The sequence below is a fragment of the Anguilla rostrata genome, chromosome 16, assembly GCF_018555375.3.
Source record: "Anguilla rostrata isolate EN2019 chromosome 16, ASM1855537v3, whole genome shotgun sequence".
NCBI classification, from domain to species: domain Eukaryota; kingdom Metazoa; phylum Chordata; class Actinopteri; order Anguilliformes; family Anguillidae; genus Anguilla; species Anguilla rostrata.
This window is the reverse complement of record NC_057948.1, coordinates 509,808-524,444: the sequence shown is the minus strand read 5'-3', so window position 1 is coordinate 524,444 and position 14,637 is coordinate 509,808. Positions and strand designations below refer to the sequence as shown.

The following is a 14,637-nucleotide window of genomic DNA, read 5'->3' as shown; positions in this document are numbered from 1 at the left end:
AATGAAAATTGAGGACTGCTGTATTAAAAACAGACTTCTGGACTTCTGGACAGATTGGCAGGTTACTGTGGAGTGGACTAGCACTGGATCTGGACTGGGTCTCTCCAGTCCAGATCCAGCAGATCTGTAGAGCACTCACCACAACTTTGATGTGCTTGGCCAGGTCTTTGGAGCTGCCCATCAGGAAATCTGAAAAAGCCGTCTGGAGACAGAGCAGGACAGAGAAACTGACACTGACTGACATTATCTCAGACAGGACAAGGAAACGGACACTGACTGACACTATCTCAGGCAGGACAGAGAAACGGACACTGACTGACAGTATCTCAGACAGGACAGAGAAACGGACACTGACTGACAGTATCTCAGACAGGACAGAGAAATGAACACTGACTGGCATTATTTCAGACAGGACAGAGAAATGGACACTGACTGGCATTATTTCAAATAGGACAGAGAAACGGACACTGACTGACATTATATCAGGCAGGACAGAGAAACATACACTGACTGACATTATCCCAGAGCAGGACGAGAGAGACAGACCTCCATGAGACAGCGATACTCACCCCTGCATAGAACATCTTATTCCGAAATCTGCTGTTGAACTTCTCTGGGTTGGCCTCTGGGAGGGGGGGGGGGGGAGGAGGGAGAGAGAGACGTAGATAGATAGTGAGGGAAATAGAGGAGGAGCGAAGGAAAGGGAGAGGGTGAGAGAGATAAACTATTGACTTTTGACACCCTTTAAAAAACCATGTCACTTACAACTTTCAAGAAAATATGCACAAAAACACATACAAATAAAGCCAGCCCTCCCACCACCCGTCACACTCATTACCAATACACACCTGCATCACACCTACACCCAGCCCTCCAGATCTGCTGAAACTCTCAAGGAGGGGAACACTGGTGGCTCCTCCCCGCGTGGCTCAATCAGTGCGTTTACATGCACAGTTGAAATCGAGCTATTAATAGCTTGATTTCGCCAAAGATGAGATCTAATTGGATTATTGTCATTGTCCCAATATACATGACTCAGAAAGAATCGATTTATTGACCTAGGTGTATCTGACGAAGGCTTCTTATAAATCCTGCTTCCTCCAATTTTGTCAAAGCTTTTTTGAATAGTTTGCCATTCCGCGTTTTTCTTCCATCCATGTATCTTAGGATATTTAACTCCTTTAATTGCGATAGCATGAAGTGGTCTCCTCGTCCGTCCCGAAATGTGGTTTTTTGCTATGATACTAGGGAAGGCAAAACGGAGCTTTAGAATGTCGCCAGCAGTGTATGCGCGTGAGCTCAACAATGCATTTCTCACAGAAAAGGTTGTTTGTCGCCTTTTTTGGTTCATTACAGTGGTGATAGAAGTGACAATAATTAAGTGGTACTGTACTGTACTGTTAGTCTTTATTGATCGCCGTACAAGGTTAATGTGAAGTAGCTAGCACAATCGGACAGCACTAGCCCATAAAAATGTACCTTGAATGATACTTGCTCAATCGAACGGTAAATGTGAAAAACATTCGATTATAGTCAGCGGCACCAACATTTTCTGTCACTGTTGCGATTGCGTGGGGGGTTCGGACCCAAACGCAGAGGGTGGAAAAAAATACAAAAACTCCCAAATGAAAGAACAAAGACTTTACTTGGAAGGGGGGAACGAAAGGGAACACAAAGCCTCGCAGGGCGACCTTCAACAATGAAGGGAAACTACAAATGCAGGAACAAGAAAATGCGGAAATCCAAGAATACCAGAAAACCAGGGCATAGGCAGGAGCACATGGAGTAGAGGCTTACGAACAAACAATCACACATAACCACAAGGATCCAGCACCTGAGTCAAGGGAGAGGCAAACTTAAATAGAACAGACGCTGACGAGACACAGGAGGGCACCATGAACAATCAGGCCACAGAGAGGGAAGGGAAAACGAGACAATCAAGAACCAATAATGACAATTGAAAACAATCATACAATTAACACAGGGGGAGCAGGACACAAAACAGAAGTGCCGCCATCTGGCGGCCCAACAGGGATAACGCAGACAGGAACACAGGACCATGACAGTCACACCCTCAATAAACGGCAAAAGTCCCAGTAGAAGATTGAATTAAATCTTTTAAAGTTATATATTTTATGAAACGTTAACGAGTCCACTTGGTCACAGTGAGCGTATAGTTGCTATGTAAATTACAGAAAATGCGCAGAATGCCTAGGCCAATTTTTGGCCTATTGAAGCGTATATTTGCCGTAGTAGATCGACCCCCAGCCGCATTATCTAGGTATGTTAGTCCGACTCTGAAAAAGTCGACTTTGTACGATTTCAGTTGGACTACAATGTTTACATGATTTTTAAAAGTCAAGCCGGACTAAAACATTAAATTGACTTTTTCAAACATCATGTAAACCAAGGACATGCACAAGGCTGGGCTAAAGTTGCCCGAGCAACAGCCCATTTGCCCTCTTTGGCTGAGCTGCCCCACTGGAGGAAAAAAATAAAAATAATAATAATAATAGTTTTATTTTTGCTGTTGTGGCTCTGTCAAGGCAATTTTTATCTGGGCTGCAAAAATGGTCCGGGTGATGCAATGACATTCTAAAACAGCTGTTATATCCATTGTGACGTAGTTAACGTTTCGTTCCAGCGTCCATTTCTGTTGCGATAAAGATTCTAACACAACTCGGCAATTTCTCTGGTTTAACAGGTTATTTTCCAGCCTGAAATGCAATCGTATTAGTAAACGGCTACACATGCGATCTAACTTTTAAGTAGTTGGCTACCTCCCTGAATATGAAATAAATGTTTTTAACAATAAATAATAATAATAAATGCAATTTTATCCACAGAAATAGCTATACAAAAAAGGCAAAATAAATGTTGTGGTCGCGATCGCCATCGTTGGCTCTCTTTTCCAGCGGAATAAACACCCCAAGGTGAAGCACATTACCTACTGATCTTAGAAAAGATCACTGTGAGGTTGCTTCCCATAGCAAACTCCCGCATTACTGAAAATGCTGTAGAGGTGGATAGCTGTAAGTGATACGATATGTGACTATGTTGTTTGCAGATGTGGACAGTAACGAAGTACATTTACTTGAGTACTGTACTTAAGTACATTTTTCGAGTATCTGTACTTTACTTGAATATTTATTTTTTTGGAAACTTATGACTTTTACTCCACTACATTTGAAAGATAAATATTGTACTTTTGACTCCACTACATTTCTATGAAGGTTGTCATTACTCATTACTTTGAAGCATAGCTTTGAAGTCAGCAGTTGAATCTTTTTTTTTTTCTTTTCTAAAATGCGATTGGCCACACGCTGTGTTCCTCACAGGAGAAAAACCAATCACAGTAGCCTACTCCTACTACGCTGTCGGTCAAGTTCAAAGTGCTTGCTTGTTGCACCAGTGATTGAACAGTTCAATTTGAACTTGGTGGCGGTAATGATGGCGACGGCAGAAGATAAGGACGATCCCCCAAGATGGGGGATTCTTAACGAAACGAAACGAAAGTTAATTTCATCTTGTCGAGCTCCGCCGGCGGAGCTCTCGACCCCAGAGGGTTAAACAAATAGCCATAGTCCATCCTAGTGCACCCACATCCATTATGTCCCTTGAATAAGTGTAAATTATCCAGCATAGAACAGCCTGGAACGAATTATCCTTGGTATCTATGTATGATCATGTCTAGATGTCCCTTGAGCCTGTCTGCAAGGCTCTCAGGGATTATCTTAAAGTTCACACACAGCAAAGTAATGGGATGCCAGTTCCTCAAATCGCTAAGGTCAGTGGTTCCCAACCTTGGTCCTGAGGGCCCACTGTGTATGCTGGTTTTCATTCAAATCACAATTGCAATCCCACAATTTTTAATTTTTCTCAATTAGGTGCTTTTCAGATTTACAGGGATTATTTACCCTCTTAAACCACATTATATCAGATATAAATGTGGTTACATGTGCCATAAAGAATAAAAGTCCCATGTTCACACTGTGCTTATTGTACTATATTGCAAACAATTAGCCTACAAAGGCTGAGGTGACTCAATAGGCTCCTAATTGGTGACAGTGCGGACACATGGCTGCTAAAATTAACAATTCATTAGATAATGAGGAATTCAAAGACAAAACAAGAGACAAAACAAACGTGGAGGTATAGCAGTGTGAGGTTGGGAGATGAGAGTAGACAGAGTCCATTAAAAATGGGAGGTGCTTGAGCCTATCCCAGCATGCATTGGGCGAGAGGCAGGACTACACCCTGGACAGTTTGCCAGTCCATCACAGGGCACACACACCCTTCACTCACGCACTTCACATACAGGATTTCTCTGGAAAGTGAGTCCATTAAAAACTGTCCAAACTGCCACCATTACCACAGCCTGAGTTCGGAGAACCTCACAGGGTCACAGGCCTTTGCAAAGGTCAATAGGCCAATAAGTCCAAATCATTCCAAGTATTATGTGAATATTATTAATAGGATAATTATTAATAATTCAACATATAACCTAAGACAGACTGAATATCAATGGCGGGGATTGCAATTAACACCAGACACAGGGCGAGCTGCCATTGTATATAATTAGGGAATCATTTATTTGTTTTATATCTTTATCAGTATTGGGAAAGATCGAATTAATCATATCATTGTAATAATTAACAATATCAAATCTATGTAATTGTTTACAAGAAAAGAGATAGAATGTGCCATCATTCTATTCAAGGGAACGTCCACTAGAATAATAACCAGAACTCAAAATGCCAACAAGTGTACACTAAGAAAATCTTTCTGCTGAAAATGCTCATTTTTTGTGTGATTTGCATTTAAAAAGGCTGAGGCTTTGTTTACATACACAATGAAGCACTGCACTGTGGGATTGCTCCCGTTCACTTAAAAATATTCCAGAAAGAGGGAAAAGCAGAAAAATTGCATATTTATAGATGTTTTTTTTTTCTCTCACAACTGAGATATTATTGTTGTGTGCTAGAGGGCAGGTCTCTCAAACAGACCTCGAGACTCGTGGAACTCCAGGGTCACATGTGCGTCGAACCCGAGGCTGAAGTAGTTGTTGAAGACATCCAGGGGAAGCTGTGGGTAGCAGCAGACACACAGCAGATGGTCAGAAAAACGGAACAAACACTTTAATACAAATATCAGAGCACAAACATGCACCCTTCAGAACACGCAGGGTTTTTTTACTCTCCCAGGTATTTATTTAATCTTTAATCGCATTGGTATCAACAGTAATGAAGTCAGCAGTTATGATATCGAGATGGCACATTTAAATAAGAAAAGCTTCTGATCGTAGCTGTAATTATACACAAGCTCTGAAGGCACCATCTGTAAGCTTTCTCGGCTAAAAGCATCTGCTAAATGCCAAAAAACGTGAAATAATTTTTTCTACATTTTAACTGTTTTGCCACACAAGTGCCACGCACAAACTTATCACTCAGCCGAACATCTAGATGACAGCTTCTAAGGCCACTACTCTGATTGGTTCTACTGTGTTTTATCAGGGACAATCAAACTGGGACAAAAACACAAGCTGCCTATTTTGGGCAGGGCAGCTGTCTGTGTCTGCTCTGATCCAGTCCAAGGAGGCATGTGATTAATTGATTGGCATGTTAAGAGAAATCATGGCTGTAATTACAGGTCTGGCCCTCGTGCTGAATCACAGAGCGTGCTCCGCCCCCAACCCCACTTCATCAGGAGCACCATAAGGGGAGGGGGATGGGTAAAGTGGCAGTTGGGCTGTCAGCTGTCTGGACAGTGTGTGCTGTATACCTCCAGCAGCAAGGGCTGAACTGACAAGGCCCATTATAACAGCATCTCTATTAGCATAGGCCTATGGCTCGATATGACAGCCCTATTTCCTTCAGCATGGGCCTAGGGCTCAATATGACAGCCCTATCCCTTTTAGCATTGCCCTAAGGCTCAATATGACAGCCCTATTTCATTCAGCATGGGCCTAGGGCTCAATATGACAGCCCTATCTCCTTTAGCATTGCCCTGGGGCTCAATATGACAGCCCTATCTCCTTTAGCATTGCCCTGGGGCTCAATATGACAGCCCTATCTCCTTTAGCATTGCCCTGGAGCCCAAGATGACAGCCCTGTCTCCTTTAGCATTGCCCCGGGGCTCAATATGACAGCCCTATCTCCTTTAGCATTGCCCTGGAGCCCAATATGACAGCCCTATCTCCTTTAGCATTGCCCTGGAGCCCAATATGACAGCCCTATCTCCTTTAGCATTGCCTTGGAGTTCAGCTACTCAGCAACATGTTGCGCTACTGCATGAACCCTCAGACCCCTTCACACAGTAACATATTTGGCTTTTGTATCTTACATTTCAGTTTACTTGTAACATCTACCATACATTTCAGTTTGGCTGTAAAATCTATGCTACCTTTTACTTTATGGTAGTATTTCACAGCAAGGTTAATAAACCCAATGGTGCTGGCACATTTATGGCAGCTTGTATAAGGCTCTTACATTTCCTGCCCACTTGGCAGCAGGCCACATGCAGGCCATCACAACATAGCACCCCCTACAGTCTCACCTTGTCTGTCTGATGCTCATCCTTCTCTTCCAAGCTAGCCTCTGGGTTGGGCTCCACCATGAGGTTCCAGCGATCCAGTTGGACGATATTGCCATCCTCCACATGTGAGAGGATCTTAGACACAGGCTCATCGGTATACCCCTAAGAAGAGTTCTTATTTATTACCAACCACCCATAATCCAACCAAATCACACACTATTCATTATCAACCCACCCCAATGCAACCAAATCACACAACATTAGCCGCGTTTCCACCAAAATTACCCGGAACTTTCAGTCCCAGGAACTACTTTACCAGGAACTAAAAGGTTCCTTCAGCCAATGGTTGTCTGCGTTTCCAACGGGGTCTAAAGTACCGCGAAGATTAGGCAAATTAGCCCACTGACGTTGTCGTCGGTCCATCTGTCATATGATTTCTTCTGTAACCCCATACTACCACCGAAGTAGCCTACATTATTTTCTAATAACCGGGACAGCCCGGAGGGGTTTATTCCACTTATATACAACGGGTTACCAACAACGACTATATATGGTTACTTTTGTATTTATTGATTTTCATATATCCTCTCAAACACATTCATTAACAGCAGAAAACATGCACACGTTGTAAACAATTTGCTGTTTTATTACTTTCTAGTCGTCAATTACATATAGGCTAATCGCAAAATGACAAGAATAGAACGAAAACTCGGACTTGCGTGAAAATGTAAATTAGTAGTGGTACAGCCACCGTTTGCTTTCCTTCGAAGTTACTGCTAGCCGAGAAGCGAAGTGTGCCCTCCAGATGCGAACCATGCACCATAAATGAGTCCATAGTCTTCCTGGTCTTTTCGTGGAATTGAAAAATGGCAGTAAAATTGAGTAAAATTACGGCAGTCTGAAAAAGCTAAAGGGAAGATTACTAGAATTAACCTGTTATTTTACCCGGATAAAAAGTGCGGAAGGTGATTTCCAGTTTGCTTGTACTGTATCACCAATGTTAATTATGCAGAACTACCGCATACCTCACATAACTGTATCAAACGTTTTGAGTCAATTACAACGGGCTAACAAAGAAAATCCGGAAGAAAATATTCAGCAACCGAATTAATCCGTTTGAATGTTTTGGTAGCCTACGTAATATGCTGTCCCAGCACGAATGCTTAGCATTTTATAAAACGAATACTAAAGCAAGAAAAGAACAGAAGAGCACACGTTATAATTCCAAGACGTTGACAGGCTATAACCAAAAGTAGGCTACTGCGCCGCATAACATACAAGTTTGATTTGAAGTTATTATGAAAATAAATTGGTTTGCCGCTGCATATTTTCAAACATGGCGGGTAATGGCGGAAAATAAATACAATACAAATGCTACGAGTACTCGACCAATCAGAAAAGTTCAGCGCTGCAAGCTCCACCCAAAAGGTTCCTGTACTTTCGGAAAGTACTACCCCCCGAGCAGGAACGTTTTGGGGGGTAAAACAAAGCCCCCAGAACTAAATTTAGACCCTAGTTCCTGCGGTGGAAACGCACTGAGTTCCTCAAAAGGTTCCTAGTTCCGGGGTATAGTTCCTGCGGTGGAAACGCGGCTATTCATTATCAACCACCCATAATGCAACCAAATGACATCATTCATTATCAACCTGCCCCAGTGTAACCAATTCACACACCATTCATTATCAACCTGTCACAATACAACCAAATCACACAACATCCATTATCAACCTCCCATTGTGCAACCAAATCCCACACCACTCATTATCAACCTGCCCTAATGTAACCAAAGCACACACCATTCATTATTAAACCACCACAAAGCAACCAAAGCACACACCATTCATTATGAACCCATCCCAATGCAACCTAACTACACACTATTGTTTATCAACCCACCACAAATCAGCCACATCACATAGCTCTCAGAGTATGTAGGCTAGGTAATGTGTGTTATGTGTGTAATGAGTTGGTCACCCACCCCGCCCCAGTTGAGGGTCCTGGCCAGGTCATTCCCAGTCCCCAGGGGCAGGATGGCCACAGCAGGCTGAGGTTTCAGCTGCAGCTGGTCCAGTGTGGACAGGATCCAGCCCACCTACATGACAGTCACAGAAGAGAGAAGAGAAGAGAGGTATATTACACCTCTTCATTACACATTACACCTCACCATTACACCATTACACCTCACTATTACAACAATACCATTCTTTACACTTCATCATTACACCATTACAACTCACCATTACAACATTACCATCCCTTACACTTCATAATAATGCCATTGAACCTCTCCATTATGACATTACATCTCTCCATTACGACATTACCATTGCTTACTCTCATCATTACAACATTACAACTCACCATTATGACATTACACCTCACATTACAACATTACACCTCACCATTACAACAATACACCTCACCATTAGGATATAACACACCTCTCCATTACAACATTACACCTCCCATTACAACAATATCATCCCTTACACTTCATCATTACGACATTATAACTCACCACTACGACGTTAAACCTCACCATTAGAATATTAACATTCCTTACACCTTGCTATACGTGGGAGACATCACATCACTATATAATATTTATTTTAAGATATTATATGTGACACATTAGAAATGAGTAAAAGAAATTTCGCCAACGGCGATGAGACACTGACCGTTCCGTCACCTCCGCAGGCAAGGATTCGCAGGTTGTGAACTCTACGGTACATTTCTAACCTTAAACACGCAACAGAGAACAGCAGCTTCATTAAAGGGGACTGTGTGGGGGATGAACTGTGAGGCACTGTGGAAATGCATCAAAATGAACCCTGAGTTCAAAATTAACTCATTGGTTCAATGAACCAGTGAGCTCATATTCACATTGCACGTGCTGTATTCTGCTTATACCACGGCTCTTACAACAGAAAGCACTCAACACCCAATGCACTTCTACAGACCTGCTGTGGCACTTTGTTCTTACTATGTTTGTCATTACACTGAGCAGCAGGCAGAATGGATACAGAATAAGGCACGTTTCCAATTCATAGCTGTACATTGTGTAGGGCTACACAATGTCAATTTTTTTGCGTAACAATGTAAAATAGTAATATTAAGAAATAAGAGTAATCTCAGATATCATTTGAGTGCTGGTAAAGCAGCCAATCAGCAGCATGTGATTGAATAGAACAAATCACATGATCACATAGTAGCTGTACCACCTATTTGCGGATAGGCTGCCTTTTCAACACCCAATAAATATCCGCGTTTTTATTTTTTTGTCATCCTGGAAGTATTTTACATGGCCTCTGATATTTGGTGGTTAACTGCCGCATCAGGTTAAATAAAGAAAAAAATATGAAAGATTACGTATGCCTCCTACGGAAGTGGTTATTCTTATTATGCTTAAAATAAACTGCAATGCGATATATCATACTGTACATGATATACAAACTAACCCTCCTCTCCACCAATCAGAATAGAGCACTTAACCAAGCTGTGATATGTCACATGATTCCACTTCTCCGTTAGTTTACACTCTCCACCCCCTCCAGTGAATGCAGTCTTGGTCAATTTCAGTGGCTGTTGAGCTAGGTGGGGAAATCTTTCCTGACTGAATTCACTTAATATGTCTAAAAAATGCACTGAAAGGGCATGCCTACCCTTAAATGCAATTAAAAACACATATTTAATGCAGCATGAGACTATGGCTTAATGACACATAAAATCAAATTCCAGAATGGCACACCTGAGCAGACATATTCACTATGATCCATTAAACTCAACTGTCTCAGGCAACAGGGCTACTGAGATTCCAGCAGCAGCATTCTTTAAATAACATTGGTCTGTAATACCTTTGCACCATTCTGCAGTATTTGTGGATTGCTATCAATCACAATGCATTTAAGCGGCTGTGGTCCAGCCAGGGTCCCAGTACATGCATACCTGTCAAAAACAGTTAAATGCAAAAGGATTGGGACCACAACACAATTTTTGTTGTTTTAACTCTGTACCCCAGCACATTGGATGTGAAACAAAACAATGAACGTCAGTTTAAAGCACAACCAATATGGATTGCAAATACCGTCAAATTAAAGCAGAGTCTGCACTTTCACATTAATTAATTTTTCTTGTTCTGTTGTATAGTCATTATTTCATGGAGCACGTGTAGTACGGCTGTACAGCTTCTATATAAATGTTGATACATATTATGGTGATGAGGTGGATTGTGATTATTATTTGATAAAATGAGTCCTGGGTAGGGCACTGTTTATGCTTGTAAAACCTCCAGCAGTCGCCATCCCAGTGTCCTCTCACCTCTTTCAGTCAGGTGAGGTTTCTGTTTGACTGCGGCTTATATCAGTCAGGAGAGATTTCCAGTAATGTTGAGATACATGTTTGCCTGTAGGAATGTAGAGTTACAGACATGTCTGCAATAATGTTGAGTTACATGTTTGCCTGTAGGAATGTTGAGTTACAGACATGTCTGTAATAATGTTGAGTTACAGGTATGTCTGCAGTAATGTTGAGTTACAGGTATGTCTGTAATAATGTTGAGTTACACGTATGTCTGTGGGAATGTTGAGTTACATGGTCATCCGCAGTAATGTGGAGTTGAGATAGAGGCTTGCTGTGCTCACTTACCCTTCTTTGGGGCCTCCCTGACTCAGGTCGAAAACTTGTCGAGGGTTGAGGTACCACATGAAGGACTGGATTATCTTCGCTCCCTTAAAGAAAAGATCCAGCAGAGAAGTTGGATCAAGCAGGATGTGCATTGACTGCACTTTGAGTGTCTCAGACCTTCCGAGTGAAGAGAGGCAGGGAAGACTAGTGCCTCTGTTTTCGGAACAGCTGAGGGACCTTATTTGATGTAAAAATACCATCTGATTTCAGCTCAAATCAAATCAAAATTTATTTTTATTGCGTATTTCACAAACAACTGTGACAATTTGCTTCACAGACAACCCTGGCCTAAACCCCCACAGGAGCAAGTCTAAAGCAACAGTCGCAAGGAAAAACTCCATTGTGGCAGATGAGAAAAAACTTCAGAAGGAACCAAGCTCAAGGGGTGGAGCCCATCCTCCTCTGGTCAGCTCAGGGTGTAGTTTGGTGACCAACATGGTCAGTCAGTCAATGTTCATGGTCAGTTAACTCCTTTTTTTCACAGCAACGAGTGCTCATGATCCCCCCTCCCCCCCGTAATTATGGGTACACAATGGTCCCCAGCTACACTTTCTGGCTCCTTCATGCTTTCCATCTACAATCTATTCACCTCAAGAAAACATCCTTCCACTGTGCCATTAGAGCACGGTTCTTAAACTGAGGTCCCCCTACACGCACTGGTTTTTGTAACAGTCAATCTCTACTATGTTATGGTTCATTCATGATTTGTTCCTTAAACACATTTGCACACCAAGTAGTTTGCTTTGGTCCACGACTTTGAAGTCTTCATTGTCCAGAGATGGTTAAAACTGCATGCCATACCACCACGCACTCTGTTCCTGCTGACTGGCTGAAGCTAAGCAAGTGTGGGCTTGGTTTGTACTTGGATGGGAGCCCACCAGGGAATACTGAGTTGTTGTTAGAAGTGGTGTTGTTGGGCCAGCAGGGGGCAGTCTTCCCTCTGGTCAAATAAACCCCAATGCCCCAGTGCAGTGACGGGGACGGAGATGCCATCTTTCGGATGAGACATTAAATCAAGGTCCTGACTCACTGTGGTCATTAAAGATCCCATGACACTATTCACAAAGGGTAAGGGGTTCCCCAGTGTCCTGGCTAAAATCCCAGATCTGGCTCTTGCAAAAACTTGCCACCTAATCATCCCCTGATTTAATTGGCTAAAAAATGTTCTCTCCCTCCAAGGGAGCTACTCAGTGGCCAACAATAGAGGATTGTGGGTGTACTGATAAGCCCTATGACCAGTCCAATGAAAACAACAAGGCTGAAACCAAAAATCAGTCATATGCTTCAGTTGAATTAACACCTGAAAATGCAATAGCCAACCAGGACAAGAGCTGAAATATCTGAGGCCAGTTACTGGGAATCAATGGGAAGCTCTGTCACAGGGATTGAGGTTAGACTGACCATTTGGTCCTATGATCTGGACTGGCGGTTTAACCCTATTGCTTGAGCCCATATAGCCCACATCATAGCTAAAAAGGATTTCAGCTCTCAAGGGTTTCCGGACTCTAGCCGCCTGGCTAACAGGCTACCATATTCTGCTATAAACCTGGTGAAAGTTGCAGTTCAGAGCCATAAAGACTGCCAGGCCCAGCCTCCCCAGACCCAGTGAAACCTTGACAAACCCTGTGGGAGCCCAGCAGACCCTGTGGATCTCCAGGACCAGGTCTGGGGACACCCTGATGTAGACCATCCATTTTGTTTGCATCCATTTTGTTTCTTGGTGCTCACCTGGTTTCCCCCACTCTTTGGGTTGACAAAGACCAGCAAGGGCTTTATGAGCTGAGAGGGAATGGGCTTCACAATGAAGGGCTTCCATCGAGACTCCTATAACACAGGCCCACAACACATTCAATAAATGCATTCAATAATAACACTCAATAAACGCAAAAGTTAATTAGGATAGCAACTTTCATATGGCTGCGGCTCAATGTGCTAAACAGAGATTCCAAAAATTGGAGTATTAATGTGACAAAAACAGTGTTCATAAAACAGAAAGGGGACAGGAACTTGCCACACAAGCCAAATGAAACACAACAAAGGGATTTCAAACATACTTCAAAGAAATAAAGTCAAAATAATATAACAGCCAATTAAAACAGAGCATAAAAGAGGGACGGTCTTGAGATATAAGCAGAAATGTGGAAGTGCATTTGTGAAAAGGGGTAAAAACAGGAAGAAACCAAGACACAGCTCTAACACTTGCACAGATGCAGGCCACATTCAGAGACCATTCAATACTGGATCAGAACTCATGTGGGGTCAGGGTGGAGGGAACAGTGAAATGTTTTAATGGTTGAGGGGGTAGTAAAGAGTGGGACCACATTTGAGACTCAATGTTTGAGACACACTCAACTATTTCACAGGAGAGGCAAGAAACATGAGAAAATCAGAGACCAGTAAAGTATGACCTCCATCTGTAAGACCACACCAATGATGTACATGTTTGAATGCGCTAAAGTTCTGGTTGGGACTACAATGTTACGCTGAATTTAAGATATTTTTGTACACCTGTCGAACCTTGGAGGGGCAACTATAACCTCAAACCCAACTGCTTATCTAACACTATACCCTCAAACCCATCAGTCCATCTAACACTATACCCTCAAACCCATATGCCCATCTAACACTATACCCTCAAACCCATCAGCCAATTTAACACTATACCCTCAAACCCATATGCTCATCTAACACCACCGTCTCTACCCCACACCCCAGTGCAGGTAACACCATCCCTACCTTCCAGTATGACCTATCCCACACCCCAGTGCAGGTAACACCATCCCAACCTTCCGACATGACCTATCCCACACCCCAATGCAGGTAACACCCTCCCTACCTTCCAGCATAGTCTATCCCACACCCCAGTGCAGGTAACACCATCCCTACCTTCCAACATAGTCTATCCCACACCCCAGTGCAGGTAACACCATCCCTACCTTCCAGTATGACCTACCCCACACCCCAGGGCAGGTAACACCATCCCAACCTTCCGACATGACCTATCCCACACCCCAATGCAGGTAACACCCTCCCTACCTTCCAGCATAGTCTATCCCACACCCCAGTGCAGGTAACACCATCCCTACCTTCCAACATAGTCTATCCCACACCCCAGTGCAGGTAACACCATCCCTACCTTCCAGCATGGTCTATCCCACACCCCAGTGCAGGTAACGACATCCCTACCTTCCAGCATGGTCAATCGCACACCCCACTGCAGGTAACACCATCCCTACCTTCCAGCATGGTTTATCCCACATCCCACTGCAGGTAAAACCATCCCTACCTTCCAACATGGTATATCCCACACCAAAATGCAAGTAACACCATCCCTACCTTCCAGCATGGTCTATCCCACACCCCAGTGCAGGTAACAGCATTCCTACCTTCCAGAATAGCCTATTCCACACCCCAGTGCAG

At 43.1% G+C, this 14,637-nt stretch overlaps 1 protein-coding gene across 1 annotated transcript in view; it reads right to left on the bottom strand.

Annotated features, from left to right (window-relative positions):
- LOC135242604 (diacylglycerol kinase zeta-like) overlaps positions 1 to 14,637 on the bottom strand; it is a 152,977-nt gene that overhangs the window by 76,433 nt on the left and 61,907 nt on the right. Inside the window, exons 11-18 of the mRNA XM_064313754.1 lie at positions 12,946 to 13,041; positions 11,179 to 11,261; positions 9,213 to 9,273; positions 8,513 to 8,626; positions 6,556 to 6,696; positions 5,007 to 5,085; positions 570 to 625; positions 140 to 202 (exon numbers count right to left, since the gene is read on the bottom strand). Of these exons, the coding sequence (XP_064169824.1) occupies positions 140 to 202; positions 570 to 625; positions 5,007 to 5,085; positions 6,556 to 6,696; positions 8,513 to 8,626; positions 9,213 to 9,273; positions 11,179 to 11,261; positions 12,946 to 13,041 (693 nt within the window). The remainder of the gene's footprint in view (positions 1 to 139; positions 203 to 569; positions 626 to 5,006; positions 5,086 to 6,555; positions 6,697 to 8,512; positions 8,627 to 9,212; positions 9,274 to 11,178; positions 11,262 to 12,945; positions 13,042 to 14,637) is intronic.